This window comes from Danio rerio, chromosome 1 (assembly GCF_052040795.2).
Source record: "Danio rerio strain M-AB ecotype USA chromosome 1, GRCz13ab, whole genome shotgun sequence".
NCBI classification, from domain to species: Eukaryota; Metazoa; Chordata; class Actinopteri; order Cypriniformes; family Danionidae; genus Danio; species Danio rerio.
In genome coordinates this window covers 42,610,174-42,627,436 of record NC_141021.1, presented here as the reverse complement: position 1 = coordinate 42,627,436, position 17,263 = coordinate 42,610,174, and the positions used below count along the sequence as shown (strand labels likewise).

General features: G+C 36.4%; 1 protein-coding gene and 2 long non-coding RNA genes across 8 annotated transcripts in view; 2 read left to right on the top strand and 1 right to left on the bottom strand.

Annotated features, from left to right (window-relative positions):
- Positions 1–15,200, bottom strand: part of vwa10.1 (von Willebrand factor A domain containing 10, tandem duplicate 1) — a 31,093-nt gene extending 15,893 nt beyond the window's left edge. The window contains exons 1-3 of one of the 5 annotated variants that reach the window (XM_087237420.1): positions 15,093–15,200; positions 5,751–5,789; positions 651–860 (exon numbers count right to left, since the gene is read on the bottom strand). In XM_087237420.1, coding sequence (XP_087093546.1) covers positions 651–848 — 198 coding nt within the window. In that variant the 5' untranslated portion in view covers positions 849–860; positions 5,751–5,789; positions 15,093–15,200. The other 4 variants (XM_087237419.1, XM_087237418.1, XM_087237417.1 and 1 more) reach the window with 4 other exon arrangements.
- LOC141386133 (uncharacterized) lies at positions 7,237–15,200 on the top strand. The gene is made up of 3 exons (XR_015476818.1): positions 7,237–8,324; positions 12,489–12,813; positions 12,954–15,200. It is a non-coding gene; the product is annotated as an uncharacterized LOC141386133 (long non-coding RNA).
- On the top strand, positions 8,496–11,161 carry LOC137495282 (uncharacterized). Of its 2 annotated transcripts, XR_015476803.1 has the most exons (5): positions 8,496–8,539; positions 9,658–9,746; positions 9,839–9,904; positions 10,280–10,534; positions 10,769–11,161. It is a non-coding gene; the product is annotated as an uncharacterized LOC137495282 (long non-coding RNA). The 2 variants fall into 2 exon arrangements; XR_015476804.1 differs by lacking the exon at positions 10,280–10,534 and having other exon boundaries at positions 10,769–10,901.
- Positions 15,201–17,263: the final 2,063 nt, after the last annotated feature.

The window sequence follows — 17,263 nt, the reverse complement described above, 5'->3', positions numbered from 1 at the left end:
ATAAAAGTATATGGGATTTTTTTCACAGATTTAATTGTCTGTCTAACCCAAGTTAGAAAAGATATGTTGTTTAGAATGGAAGGTCTGAAGTTTGGTCGTTGTTGCGTGAAAATCTTGAAGAAGATACTTTTTAAAATTTAGTAAGATTTTTAAAAAAGAAGCTCAAACAGGGTTTCCGTTTCATAAATTTGTCCAGCCAATAATAACTGACAGGAGAATCAGAAAGGGCCTTTACTATAGTGAAAACAAAAGTCCAAATTCTAACACGTTTTCTAATAATGGCAAATTTTTCAGTTGTGAGCTTACGTGTGTGTGTGTGTGTGTGTGTGTGTGTGTGTGTGTGTGTGTGTGTGTGTGTGTCCTCTTAAAAACATTATTCTCATGTTCAGTACAGTGAGCAGTAGTCTGTATCCCTTGGTTGTCTCACTTTTTATATAATAATTTTGTTCAAATGTCTCAACTGGTGTTGACAAAGTCTGATAAGGATTAACCATTTTATCCCACATGCAAAAAATGTATGTCCTGTGAAGGAATATAAACTACAGCCTAACTGAAAGGTAAACGCTGATTTTCCTGCCCAAAATCTGTTCAGTTTACATTAAACCCTTTGTCAATTCACAAATTAGTTCACACCCATATTGTTTTCTTACAAGTAGTGTGACGTTTTGTCCTCTGGAAGTGGCTGTTTTAAGACACACTTGCGCCATCTTGCGGAGGAAAGCTTCTTCAGTAATTTGCTGATGTGTGAGGGATCCTTCAGAAGAAAATATCTTGAATGCTGAAGTCTGAGGAGACTGATAGAGCGCCCCCAAGAGGAGAAACACAGCCACTACAACCACAGACACCATGACTGTTCACAACTGTGGGCATAGTCAAAACAAGTATAAATTTAGATTATTTTGTTCAGCAAGTTAAGAAACTTGAACCTACATAGTTAATTTTGTTTTTAAATTGAACTCTTTGAAAAAAAATATCTGACAACAATCTGACAAGTGTCATCTTTAAAATGAAGAGCATACTTAGATCTTATATCCAATGTATTGAGGTTTTGGACAAGGTAATTTCAGTTCTGTGTCCCAAACAGTATCACAGTACATATCAGAGAGTACATATCATGGACAGTTAAGGGGTTAAATCTCAGGTCATGCAGCACAGTACTAATAAGCTAGAGAGTTTACCATGTCTGTCAGATCAACGAAAAGTCTGAAATTACATATTCTTTTGTACAGTGGCAGAGAGAGCTTAACGCGCTGCAATTTAAGAAAGCACATGCAATTACACAAAACACCAACAAATAAAGAAACGATCTTCATCAATTTGACAGCACACGTGCTGCAAATCAGTCACAACACAAACAACTGAAGAGACGCGCTGCAAATCCATCACAAAACAAACAACTGAAGAAACGCTCTGCAAATCATGCTTGGACCCCAAAGCATGTGACACTATACTCGTGCCTGTCATCCGGGGCGAGGAAACTACCGCATCCAGAAACGCATCGAAACAACATCTTTAAAAAGACGCGCTGCACAACCTTGTGCTCTCTTAGGGAATTCTGCTCTTTGTAGAAACTGCTCTTTTAGATCACCAGCGAAACACCAAGGGGACGGGAAACCCAGCTCAACCACTGCTAAAACGTCTTCTCCCGCACTGGTGAAGGAAATGCTTTCTTCAACATTGGAAGTCAGCTCAAGAGAAAGGTTCTTCAGTCTCAGATCGGGTCTGAAGCAACAATTCTGATGAGCGGACTCACACAGCCGACTGATATAGGCCTAATTGGCTCATCATTTTCAGCTTTGGAGCTAAGCTCCGCCAATTCAATTGGCATTTCATTGGCCCGTTTTCATATCTTAAGAAGTGATTGGTCGTCTAAAGCACTCCCAAAGTCTGTTTATACAGACACTGACAGACATCATTTCAGCATCTTATTAAAAGTAAAATTTTACAGTAAATGCGCATTTAAAACATTAGAAGATATAAATCTAATAGTTTTCTACTGTTGATAATATAACAACTTACTTCTCTGCATTTCCTTGCAAACACTGAATCACCATAGCAATGGTAGACACAAGCTAACAGACAAGAGATTTGTTATTGTTTGTAAAGCTGATCTGCTGCTATGGTGGAAGGCACGATGATGTCATTCCAAAGCACTATTTCCTTGGATGCTGTATAACACTCTATTATAAACTATTTATATAAATAAATATATATTATTTAATCGAGTATTCTGCCAATGCTTTTTTTCTCATATTTACAAGGGTATTTCTATCTGCTCTATTGCTGTGTACTACCCACTAGTACCACAAACAACTGAAGAAACGCACTGCAAATCAGTCACAACACAAACAACTGAAGAAACGCACTGCAAATCAGTCACAACACAAACAACTGAAGAAACGCACTGCAAATCAGTCACAACACAAACAACTGAAGAAACGAACTGCAAATCAGTCACAACACAAACAACTGAAGAAACGCACTGCAAATCGGTCACAACACAAACAACTGAAGAAACGCACTGCAAATCAGTCACAACACAAACAACTGAAGAAACGCACTGCAAATCAGTCACAACACAAACAACTGAAGAAACGCACTGCAAATCAGTCACAACACAAACAACTGAAGAAACGCACTGCAAATCAGTCACAATACAAACAACTGAAGAAACGCACTGCAAATCAGTCACAACACAAACAACTGAAGAAACGCACTGCAAATCGGTCACAACAGAAAAAATTGAAGAAACTCACTCCGAATCGGTCACAACACAAACAACTGAAGAAACGCACTGCAAATCAGTCACAACACAAACAACTGAAGAAACGCACTGCAAATCAGTCACAAAACAAACAACTGAAGAAACGAACTGCAAATCAGTCACAACACAAACAACTGAAGAAACGCACTGCAAATCAGTCACAACACAAACAACTGAAGAAACGCACTGCAAATCAGTCACAACACAAACAACTGAAGAAACGCACTGCAAATCAGTCACAACACAAACAACTGAAGAAACGAACTGCAAATCAGTCACAACACAAACAACTGAAGAAACGCACTGCAAATCAGTCACAACACAAACAACTGAAGAAACGCACTGCAAATCAGTCACAACACAAACAACTGAAGAAACGCACTGCAAATCAGTCACAACACAAACAACTGAAGAAACGAACTGCAAATCAGTCACAACACAAACAACTGAAGAAACGCACTGCAAATCAGTCACAACAGAAACAACTGAAGAAACGAACTGCAAATCAGTCACAACACTAACAACTGAAGAAACGTACTACAAATTGGTCACAACACAAACAACTGAAGAAACGCACTGCAAATCAGTCACAACACAAACAACTGAAGAAACGCACTGCAAATCAGTCACAAAACAAACAACTGAAGAAACGCACTGCAAATCAGTCACAACAGAAACAACTGAAGAAACTCACTTCGAATCGGTCACAACACAAACAACTGAAGAAACGCACTGCAAATCAGTCACAACACAAACAACTGAAGAAACATACTGCAGTCACAACACAAACAACTGAAGAAACGCACTGCAAATCAGTCACAACACAAACAACTGAAAAAACGCACTGCAAATCAGTCACAACACAAACAACTGAAGAAACGCACTGCAAATCAGTCACAACACAAACAACTGAAGAAACTCACTGCAAATCAGTCACAACACAAACAACTGAAGAAACGCACTGCAAATCAGTCACAACACAAACAACTGAAGAAACGCACTGCAAATCAGTCACAAAACAAACAACTGAAGAAACGCACTGCAAATCAGTCACAACAGAAACAACTGAAGAAACTCACTCCGAATCGGTCACAACACAAACAACTGAAGAAACGCACTGCAAATCAGTCACAACACAAACAACTGAAGAAACATACTGCAGTCACAACACAAACAACTGAAGAAACGCACTGCAAATCAGTCACAACACAAACAACTGAAAAAACGCACTGCAAATCAGTCACAACACAAACAACTGAAGAAACGAACTGCAAATCAGTCACAACACAAACAACTGAAGAAACGCACTGCAAATCAGTCACAACACAAACAACTGAAGAAACGCACTGCAAATCAGTCACAACACAAACAACTGAAAAAACGCACTGCAAATCAGTCACAAAACAAACAACTGAAGAAACGCACTGCAAATCAGTCACAACACAAACAACTGAAGAAACGCGCTGCAAATCAGTCACAACACAAACAACTGAAGAAACGCACTGCAAATCAGTCACAACACAAACAACTGAAGAAACGCGCTGCAAATCGGTCACAACACAAACAACTGAAGAGATGTGCTGCAAATTTGTCACAACACTTGCAAATATCCACGTAACACAACGGAAATGTATCTGGGGACCCAAAACCATGACGGACCGTGCTGAGATATGAATGTGTTTTTATGTCGCCTGTGGTCATGACACTGTGACTGCTGCTCAGAGAAGTGATAGGTGGTTTTTGAAAGGTGATCTGTTTTTCATTTATTTTAATATCCTGATTACACGACATATTAACATCCATATTTTAGCAGGGTCCGTCATGTTTTTGGGTCCCCTTGAAAGATTTCCGTTGTGCTGCGTGGATATTTGCAAGTGTTGTGACCGATTTGCAGCGCGCTTCTTCATTTGTTTGTGTTGTGAGAATTTGCAACACATGTGCTGTCAAATTGACGGAGATCGTTTCTTTATTTGCTGGTGTTTTGTGTAATTGCAAGTGTTTTCTTAAATTGCAGCGCTTTAAGCTCTTTCGGCCACCATACTTTTGGTATGTTACTATTTTGATTAATAATTGTTTGTCTAGTTAATAATTGTCTTGTAAATTGTGTTACAACTTACAAGGTATTTTCTACATAGTATAAATGTGAATGTAATAAGGATTTACTACAGGCGCAATATTATGTTAGTCTGCTTTTTAAAATTGAAATATAGTAATTTTGTCACTATTGTTTTGGTCAACTTTTAAAGAAAATTTTCTCCATTTTTAAATTACAATAGTTAAATCTTGGCCAAGTATTTTTTTAACAAATACATATTTTTTGTACTTTTTAACTTGTTTGATTAAAGTGTAAATTTTTACACAACAATAAATACCCTTGTTTAATGTAGCATTACACAATTGCAAAAGCAAAGATATATATTCATTACCTTAGCAGATTTTGTACAAGAATAAATATACAAATTTTATTTAAAGACACAGATTTGGTATACTTTCACCTAATACAGTGTGTGATTTCAGATGCATAAAAAAGCATTTTTAAATAACAACTTTTAAAGGTGATTTGTATCAATTTTTTTTATTTTTCTGAACCCTCAAATTCCAGATTTTCAATAGTTCTATCTCGGACAAATATTATGCTAACAAATATTTTTTGTCCGTTTTAACTTGTTTAATAAAATTGTGATTTTCTACACAACAAAAATTCCTTGTTAAATGTAACATTACAAAACTGCAAAAGCAAAGATATATCTTCATTCACTTGAAGCAGATTTTATACGAGAATATATATGCAAACTTTGTTTGAATTCACAGACTAGATATTCTTTCACATGTTACATGTGTCACACAAATCTTGTAAGACTTCTGGCAAGAAAAGAGATTGCATAATTGAAAAAAAAAGATTTAAAAAAAAAAAAAGGAAATTATGAAAAATGTCACTTACTTTACGTTTAATAACTTATTTAAGCATAGCACTACTGTAACTTACCGAAATGAATTCACCCAGACTGTTTATGGTCTAATGAACCTAAAGAAAGTGGGAGCAAAAAAGAAAGTAAAGCTCACTTTGTCAGGTTCGTGCAAGTTTACCTGCCTTTTACAAATAGATATGCTTTGACCTGGAATGAAGACAGATTTCATTCCCCCACACCCACTTGGTCTTCAGAAGGACTGAAACTCTTGCTAGTGCTTTTTGATTATGGAACCACATTTTTGAAAAACCTGTTGGATGAGAGCTAAAAGTTTAGTTTATGGGTGAGCGATATGGATTTGTTTTATAGAATAAATAAAAATCACAGTTTTTTATATAGATTTGTTTAATATTCCATATTACTGAGTTTTAAAATTGTCACATGACACCATACGCACAGAAACCACTGGAATATTTCTAAAGTAATGATTCAATTCAGGTTATCTTTATTTCTATAGCGCTTTTACAATGTAGATTGTGTCAAAGCAGCTTAACTTAGAAGTTCTAGTAAATTGTAACTGCTTCAGTCCAGTTTTCAGAATTGAAGGTAAGTTTAGTTCAGCTCAGTGTGGTTTAATTTTCACTGCTGAAATCAAAACACTGAAGAGCAAATCCACCGAAGCACAGCTCTACAAGTCCCAAACCAAGCAAGCTAGTGATGACAGTAGTGAGGAACAAACTTGACGTGAAGGAATAAGTGAAGGAAAAAAAACCTTGAGAGAAACCAGGCTCTGTTGGGTACGACCATTTCTACTCTGGTCAAACTTCTTTTGCAGAGCTGCAGTCTAGGCGATGAAGGCTGGTGAACGCTGGATGTCCATCATGGAGAACTGCAGGCGGGTGTTCAGGCACCCACGCGATCAATGCAGAGACTCGTTTGTCACTGGGCCTTTCAGGAATCAGTCTCACGCTCTCCGCTCCTTCATGACCACCACAGCATCAGCTCAGAGTACAGCCTGGTCCAGAATTTTATACACCTTGACATAAATCCTTCACAGGCCTTGGATCGCATCAATGGCGCTGTATAATCTCTGGCGGCCTCGGGATGAATATCCCCAGGAGGAAACAGAGAATAAAGAAAGTAATTAGCGTAGCTGCTGTTCATAGTGTATTTAAACGAGATGCAAAAATGAACTGTTATAAGTGAAAATAGCAGTAAAATAAACAAACATAGAAACAAACAGGTAAAGTATATTAGAGTTTCTAACAAAATATCTGGTGCATTAAGACAGGTGGAGTGTGTCCTACAGGTGGTTGTCAAGCCCACTCACCTGCATGAAGCACACTCATGCATTATGCAATGCATTGTGTATACGCTTTGCTAAAAAGATGGGTCTTTAATTTTAATTTGGACATTATAAGGAAGGCTATTCTAGAGTTTGTGAGCCATAAATGAGAAGGCTCAACCTCCTTTAGTAGACTTTGCTATTTGGTACTACCAGAATCCCTGAGTTTTCAGATCTGTTAAACTGGGCGGACCCGGTACCGGGTTTGTGATGTCATCGATTACAGACATGTGCAGGAACCACCAAAATTAATTACAGCACCCTAGACCACACAGAACCTAAAAGGTACACTTTCAAATTTGAGTTAACTAAAAAAAATACAAAAAGTGCCTCTTTTTTAGGTGTTTATTATGACACAGACAACATATACAGATATTTTAAACATTTTCAATAGTGTTTTATGAAAATTCAAAGGGTTTTCTTTAAAATGATACCAAATTTTTGCATTTACACCTCTGCACGTGGATTTGGGAAGCTTTTAAATATGCGTTGGCAAAATCCAGGTGGAAATCCCAAAATAGCAGCAGAGTTTAACTGGTTAAAGAGCTGTTTGGATTGTAGTTAGACAGAAGGTTGGATAGATGAACAGGAGCTACATTATTTAAAGCATTTTAGGTAACAAACAATGTTTTATAATCAATATGGAACTTAACATGCAGCCAGTGTAAGGAGGATAAAATTGGGGTGATATGGTCATATATTCTAGACCTGCTAAGAACTCTGGCAGCTGCATTTTGTACTAGCTGAAGTTTATTATGAGAGGATGCTGGGCAACCAGCGAACAGAGCATTACAGCAATGACATTTCTAGAGGTTCAGAAGTTTTAAACTTATCAACCTTATCAACTTATTATCCTATGCAAAAATCTCTTTTTATGAATGATTGAAGTGGTGCCAATAAGTTTGAGGTTTAAAAAAAATTTAACCAACCGAAAGCATCATCTGTACTATTATAAACTTTCATACAAAACATAGTCTCAGATAAAATAGACCATCAGTAAAAATGGGCCCAATAGGGTTTGCTCTTTTCATATCTCATTATGTTTACAGACAGTCACAATAGCTGATGCTGCACTATTGCTTTGACACTGCTGCCAAGTAACTATTTTTCTGGATATTTAAGACCGGCAGTTCAGAGTGTTGTACAGATTGTAGAATAAATGAGTCTGACATAGTAAATCACTAAGTGAAGTTTATTTATAAACTAATTTCGAGAGGATCACGTGCTTATGATTGCTTGCGGCCCCGCATTATCCAATTCACGATTCACCAATCAGACGATTCCTAAGCCACTATAAATACCCTAGGTTCTATACCACAGTCATCTTTGTCTTAAAAAATCCCCCCTTCCACCCCTACTCCTCCTCCTATGAGAAGGGTAATCCTGCACAACTGGAGTAGCTGCACTCTCAGGACCGCATTTTTAGGACCACATCTTTAGGACCCTAGTTTTTTGTGACAGCGTCAACTGTCGGATTGGATCATGGATGCGCTAATGGACGACACGGATGACAAGGAAAGTGTAAGTACCGATTTTCTATTAAGTTTTATTTTAAACTGTTAAAGTATGTGTTTATTTTGTAATGCTGATGTTTTATACTCTGAGTTTATGCAGAAATGCCAGATTAGCCTGCATGATTTACCCCACTTTCAAGGGTCTGGGGACTGGGACAAAAATGTTACGTGACGACTTTTTTTTCCAGAAGAAGAATAAAATATGATAATAATAAATATGGATAATTTTACACAGCCAGAGTGAGAGCTGCTATAACTGTTAATAATTTTCTAGAGTTCATTTTCTAGTTTGATTAAATGCTACGACGATCGTAGTTCGTGACAATGGTTTAGTGAAACATGTTGATTTAATGGCTTGTTGACTTAACGGCTAATGTGCTTAGTGACACATGCATTAAACTAAGATGGTAAAAGCACGTTTGATGTGAGAGTTTCAGATTTATCTATATTTTGCTAAATTCGTGTAAAAAAACATTATTTAACGTTGTATTACATTAGCACATTAAAAATTGTGCTGACTGCCTGTTTGCCCCACAGTGTTATTAGCCTGATGTTTTGTCATCGTTTTACAGTGATGAATGAGATGTTTGACGGTTTTAAAAGTTAGGCTTATTCTGCAGGCCTTAACCATATAAAGTCTCATATCTTTAATGTATATTAGGTATGTTTTACCTGGCGAATAAGAAGTGATGGCCAATATGATTGGATTGCTTAGGCTCATTGTAGGAAGAAAAGAAAACAAACTACAGGAATATTTTCATTGAGGTTATCTCAATCTGTTGAGTAACACTTTATAACATCTGCATACTATAAATAATTTATTAAGCATTTAATAACTAGTTAATTTATTAATATTTTATTTGTTTAGCATTAACTCTACATTTAATAGACATTGATAAGCAGTTTATAAATACAGTTACAAATGCTAGCTGTGTTCTTGAGTTTATAGCATATCTATGATGAAGTGCAGCTTATCTGTGGTGTTCATTTTCCAGAGGAATGTCTGGCCAAATAAGTATTTAAACTGCATGCTGGGTGCTACTCATTTATGAACCCATGTAAAATGCATTGCTGTTCTGTAGTGGTATTTTACTCCATATTTAAATGATTTTATTTTTTTCATAGGCCATCGTACATGCTCTGGGTGTCTTGAGGAGCTTGTCTTTGGATGATGCTGAGCAGGGCTTTCTTTCTGGTAAAGATTATCATTACAGGTCAGAATATGGTTAATTTTTGCACAATGCTCAAAGAGCCTTTTTGTTACTGGTATATATGTTAACTCAACAGTGATTGTTCTCTATTTCAGTGAAGTAAAAGAATTTAACAGACAGATTGACAAACAACTGACGAAAGAAGAGAGACCATTCAATAGGTGGGTATTGCTTTTATATACTAAAAAATATGGAGTTGGCAGTAAGGTTTCCTGTTTGGTTCTCCCAACAGTGCATATATATATATATATATATATATATATATATATATATATATATATATATATATATATATATATATATATATATATATATATATATATATATATATATATATATATATATATATATATATATATATATATATATATATATATTATAGCTAACACTGTAAAGCAAATGTTTGTTATTATACCACTTATATTAAATATTAATCAAAATTTAATTGCATAACAATTGATTAACCTTTTAAGTTCATATACATGATTTTACATATTCAAGAATATATATATTCCTTCATTTTCTTTTCGGCTTAGTCCCTTTATTTATCAGGGGTTGCCACAGCAGAATGAACCGCCAACTTATGCAGCATATGTTTTACACAGTGGATATCCTTCCAGCCGCAACCCAGTACTAGGAAACACCCATTTACACTCATACACTTGAACATGGGGAGAACATGCAAACTCCACACAGAAATGACCGCTGGCCCAGCCGGGGCTTGAACCAGCAACCTTCTTGCTGTGAGGCGACGGTGCTAACCACTGTGCTGCCCCATGTGCTCTATGCGGGTGAGTGGGATTGACAAACCACCTGGAGGACACACTCTTGCTGTCTTAATGCACCAGACATTTTGTTATAAATAATCATGTGCGTTTCATGTTTACTTACATAACTTCTATTTTATCTCATAGCAGTTCATTTTTGTCTTGATATTTAATATCTTTTGTTTAGATACACTATGAACAGCAGCTGCGCTAATTATTTTCCTTGTTCCCTATTTCCACCTGGGGATATTTATCCAGAGGCCTCTAGAGATCGTGACCTGTGTAGAGATGATGCCACCATAGAGGACTTCTAGATGTATCCATAATCCTGAAACAGACCGTATCATGAGCAGATGCAGTGGTGGTCATGGAGAAGTGGAGAGCATGAGACTGATTAATGAAAGACCCCAGTGACAGATGAGTGCCCGCATTGATTCTGTGGTCCAGCCCGAAAACCTGCTGGTGACCTACTTACACCTGCAGCTTCTCCACGATGGACGCCCAGTGTTCTTCAGCGTCCAGCGCCTAGACTGCAGCTCTGCACGTGAGGTGTGGCCAGAGGAGAAATGGTTGTGCCCAACTGAGCCTGGTTTCTCTCAAGGTTTATTCCTTCACTTTTATCAATTGGTAAAGTTTTGTTCCTCCACTGTCGCCATTGGCTTGCTTGGTTTAGGACTTGTGGAACTGTGCATCGATGGATTTGCTTTTCAGTGTTTGGACTTGAATAGTGACTGAACTGAATTTAATAAATGTTAAGCTGCTTTGACACAATCTACATTGTAAAAGTGCTTTAGAAATAAAGATGAAATTAATTGAAATTGAATTGAATAGTCAACACGTTTCCATTTTTCTCAGAAAACATATTTATAAAGGTGCTGTTGACGTGAAATTTTCACCAGATGTTGATAACAATTTGTAAAGTAATTAGATTTGTTTTCTATTCATATATTTTTTTCTTTGGTTTTCAGGTCAATAGCACCTTTAGAAATATGTTTTCTGAGACAATTGGAAACGTGTTGAATACTTATTTACCCCACTGTGTGTATGTATGTATATATATGTATATGTATAAATATATATGTATATGTATAAATATATATATATATATATATATATATATATATATATATATATATATATATATATATATATATATATAAATATGTTTGTGTGTGTTTGTGTGTGTGTGTGTGTGTATGTATATATATATATATATATATATATATATATATGTATATATATGTATATATACATACATATATATATATATATATATATATATATATATATATATATATATATATGTATGTATATATACATACATATATATATATATATATATATATATATATATATATATATATATACATATATATATATATACACACACACACACACACACACACACATATATATATATATATATATATATATATATATATATATATATATATATATATATAAATATATATATATGTGTGTATATATATATATATATATATATATATATATATATATATATATATATATATATATATATATATATACTTGAACTCTCTTCTTCTCTCTCATTCACAGGAATAAAAAATTGAATGCAGCAACTGAATAAACAGTGGGGTCATTTTTGTGGTTGAATTCCATTAATACAAAAAGAGTGTGTGGATATTAATATAAATGTACATTCTTGAATCATTCTTGTGTATTGAATTTCTAAAACCTTTACAACCTGGTTTTAAATTAGTAACTGAAAATACTGATCCCATTTGATTTCAATCTATTTTCCTTAATACTGAGCTAATTAGTTCAATGTAATGGGGTTCATCAATATACAGTATTTTTCAAGGAATTTTAGACTTTTAAGGCGCTCAACTCTATTTATTCATTTATATTTTAGGTGTAAATTCATTTGTTTCATTTTAAAATTGTTACTTAAAGCAGGCGTTTTACACTTTAACCTCTGGAAAAAAGTGCCTGAAAGTTTCCGCTATTGACCTTATTCTGAAATGCGGAAGTGCGCCTGTTTTCGCAATTGTCTTAGAACTTCCGTTTCAGTCGCCTATGGGAGAAATGACAAGGAATAATAAACGGCAAAAAACGGTCAAACTACTTGCTCTACAAACAAATGTTTGCATGACTATACAGACCAAGTAGAATAATATAACAAGGAAATATCAGTTTGCAACATCAAACAGCGAAACGAGCAGTTTTTAATGTCTAAAAATGAATGGAAGTCTCATGCCAAAAAGATTCAAATGGCAGCGCCCGCTCATCCGCGGAGAATAAGGTCATTATAATCCAATTCGGTAGGTGGCGCAGTTACAAAACGAGTCCTAGAAATGCAGATTCACTATGTCATCCAATCCGGTAGGTGGCGCTTCCGCAAAAAACTAGGGTCCAAAAATACGGTCCTAAAAATGCGGTCCTGAGAGTGCAGCTACTCCAGTTGTGCAGGATCATACTATTGCCTCCTATGGGTGGCACTGTGGCCCAGTGGCTAGCACTGTTGCCTCACAGCAAGAACGTCTTTGGTTATAGTCATTGCCAAGCCAGCTGAGGTTTCTGTGCGGAGTTTACACGTTCTCCCCGTGCTCAAGTGGGTTTCCCCCAGGCCCTCCGGTTTCCTCTCACCGTCCATAAACATGCAACTTAAGTTAATTGACTAATCCAAATTGCCACCATAGACATGCACCTAGTAAGTAGTTATCTCCTAAGAGCCATCACTATCTGTTCATTAGCAACTACAGAAGTGGGGAGTTCTCGAGTTCTACCTGATACTCCCCTGAAACTCCCCTCTCGCCTTGCAACGGGAGGGAGCCCAGGGCTCGAGGATCTTATGAGCTCAGGGCTATCTTCAGGACAGCATGCCAAACAGGCTTTATAATCAATCATCAGCTAAGTGTGAACTCTTGAAACAATTATATATAAGCTTACAGTAGCAACTAAACAAACATTTTTGAATAATGTTATAACATACTCTTTCAAGAAAAAACTTTAATAAAAAACAATTGTTATGTGAAAATGAAAAATAGGCCAGTTAAGCTAAAATAAACCATAATCTTCAGCTAGAATTGGCTGCACTGTGAAATTAGAGAGGATTAGATACTTCCTTCAAAGACAAAACAGAACTTTTGCTAAAATTTGGAAGCCCTTTTTTTTCTTATGTTAAAGCTCTGTCTGGATCTAGACTGATCAACCCTCATACTAATACATAACCTTTTATTTGTAACCCTTTATTACCTTAAATTTTAACATTAGGATTATTGTATATGTGTAGGCATCTGTCCCTAATATAGTTATGTACTTAGTTTGTTTGTTCATTTATTTATTGATTTTCTTTCCCACTTGCAGTGTCTTTGATGCATCAAAGTGTGTAGCTATACAGTTTGTTTTTTGTATTTTATTTTTTCTACTTTTCCTTTCCATCTTTGTTCTTAATGGTTGTTGTTTATGTTTGTTAATTGTAAAAAAAGTTAAACAAATCATTTAAAAAAGAATGGACTACACACATACAGATACTTTAACACAGAATTTGAGGCTGAAAATAGGTTTAAAGGGATAGTTCACCCAATAATGAAAATTTACTCCACATTTACTCAACCTCAAGAGGTTTCAAGTTATTTTGTGATCGTTTCTTCAATCGAACACAGAAGAATATTTTCAAGAAAGCTGGAAACTGGTAGCAGGTTAATGTTGTTGTTGTTATGGAAGGCTAAAGATACAGACAGCAAAGTGATTTAATAAAAGATCTACCATACACAGTGTTCTTTATGTTAACAAGGATTTAAGACAAATATAATGCAATTAAAAGCAAATATTTACATTTATTTCAAACAATAATTCATTCTTTTATTTTCCTTCAACTTAGTCGCTTATTTTTTAGGGGTCACCCCAGCAAGTGCAACCTAGAACTAGAAAACATCATTATTCACATTCACACAAATGCACTATGGCCAATTTAGTTCATCTATTTCAACTATGTCTTTGGACATGTGGGGGAAACCGAAGCACCCAAAGGAAACCCACGTGAACATGGGGAGAACATGCAAACTCCTCACAGAAAAGAAAACTAAGGCAGGACTCAAACCAGCGACCATCTTGCTGTGTAGAGACTGTGCTAACCATTGAGCCACAATGCTGCCTTAATTCAAACATATATAATTAAACCTTGAACTTTAAAGAAACGACGCTGTAAAGTGCATTTCTATGATTAAGCTGATGGTTTGCTTCCCCTTTTGTATCTGTCTCTTTTCTGTATGTTGACGTTTTATAAAAGCCATAGATTTAGAACAGTTGCATGATCATTTTTTTAATTTTTTTAAGTGGATTCTAAAAAGAGTGAAGCAATTTTTAAAGATTATTCACAACAATAATGGCAAACAGCACACAAGTTTAGTTACTTGTACACCTCGATTATAGTTTCCTGTAGTTCATGCAATGATAATTATTGTTTTGGTTATTAGAACCTGTTCCAGGACCAATAACAAAACATGCTGCGATGGAAACATGCCTGCAAAATTAGGTCACATATCAAATCTAATCAAACAGTTTAGATGTCAGATAAGATAAAAGAATTGAACTTGACCTGAAAGAAGTTTGGGTTCATTCTTCAGAACCTGCTGGTATCGGAAACACTCAGACCATTACAAAACAAAGATCAAGTGTACAATTGAAGCTGGAATGTAGATTGAGCATATGGCTGAAATCCAACGTATCTTTTAACAGACAGTGTGTTCCTCATTTTAAACAAAACATGTTCCACTTCACATAGACAAAGGCCCTCTACAAAAAGATTTCCTTACAGACACAATTACTGGCACCACATTACTAGCATCCAAAAACATTATGACTGGTTTGTAATAATTTTGACATGTTTTTGGACGTCAATGTTAGATGTCAATTTGATGTCATTTTGACATGTTATAGGAATCAAGACTTAATAAGATTATAATAGATGATGCTTTCTATTTTGCTTATTGGCACCGCTTCAATCATTCTTGAATTGAACTTTTGCGTAAAACACCAAAAGTGTCACTAACTATAGAAACATTCCAGTGGCTTTGTGCATAAGGTGCCATGTCACAATTGTAAAACTTAATAACATCATAAATGATTCTCATGTACCATATTAAAATACTAATTTAAAAATTGAAACATTAACAAAAACATCAACACAATTCCTTTTGTGACGTTTATTAATAAACTAATTTCAAGAGAATCATGTGCTTATGATTGACCACAGCTGGTCCCACAAGATTCATCAATCAGACCATTCGTAACTCACAATAAATAAACAGAGTTTTATACCTCAGTTATCTTAGGCCGTACTCACACTAGGTACAGTTGCCTCGAACCGGGCAAAAGCACGCTTGTCCCCCCTCCCGTCTCCCCCGACGGCCCGCGCTCACACCACAAACGGGCTTCAGCGCACTTACGTCATCGCTGCTGCGCTGTTCAGTGAGAAGCGCTCTCTCACTCAGCAGCACAGTGGAGATTTCTCTAGTTATATCGTTTCAGTCGTTTGATATGCCGTCAAATATTTTGCCAAACAGTCCTTAGGGATGCGGGGACACGCAGTCAGATATTTCGCCGAACAGATCCGCCACTTTTGGCGCTCATAAACAATCATAAAGCTCTCGTGCTGCAGGAATGAGGAGGTCTGCTGAAGGCGCGCAGCTGTCGTGCAGTGAGGGGTTTGCGTCTTTAATAAACTACGGCAGTTTGCGTTCACTAAACAGTAAGAATTATTAATAAATCCATATGAAACAGTCCCTTAAAAGTCACGTCTCGCTTTCAGTTTCGGGCTTTGGCGCGTTTTGCACTCACACACAAGCATACCGCGCCAAAGCCCAAGTGAACCGCGCTCAGGCACACCTCTTCCAACCGGGCCAGGGCCGGCCAAGTGAACCCGATTCAGCGCACTCACACTTCTCAAACAATCCGGGAAACGGGCCTGGGCACGGTACGGATGGCATAGTGTGAGTAGGCCCTTAGCCTTAGCCTAGGTTAGCACTGTTGCCTAACAGAAAAAATGTCACTGGTTCAAGTCATTCCCAGGCCAGTTGTTGTTTTTGTGCGGAGTTTACATGTTCTCCCCGTGCTTAAACTGGGGTCCCCCGTGTTCCTCCCACCATACAAAGGCATGTGACATAAGTGAATTGATTGAACCAAAGTTGGCACCACAGATGAGCTCTTAGCCAGCAGTTTTTCTCCATAGCAATTCCTAATTCATCATTAGCCATAAACAGCAGGGGAGATCTTGAGAACTTCCTAAGCTCAAACTCTCCTCTCTCCCTGCAAACAGGAGGAAGCCCCAGGCTTGAGGATCTTATGAGCTCAGGGCTCGCTCCCACGACAGCATGTCAAATACGCTTCATAATAAATCATAGGCAAAGTGTGAACTCTTGAAGTTACAGTTATTGATCCTGGACAATATTTGTGCACAGGAATATCATAAGTTAGCCCTTAGTTTGTTTAAATGTATGGCAAACCCTAACAAAGTTGGAATACAACTTAAATACTGTTGGGTCCATAAATGTTTGGACATTGACACCATTCTAAAATTTTTGGTTCCAACACAATGAATTTAAAATAAAACAAATGAGATTTGCTTTAACTGCAGACTATCAGCTTTAATTTGAGGGTATTTACAAATCAGTTGAACAGTGTAGGAATTACCACAGCTTGTATATGTGCCTCCCACTTGTTAAGGGACCAAAAGAAATTGGACAGAATAATAATCATAACTCAAATGTT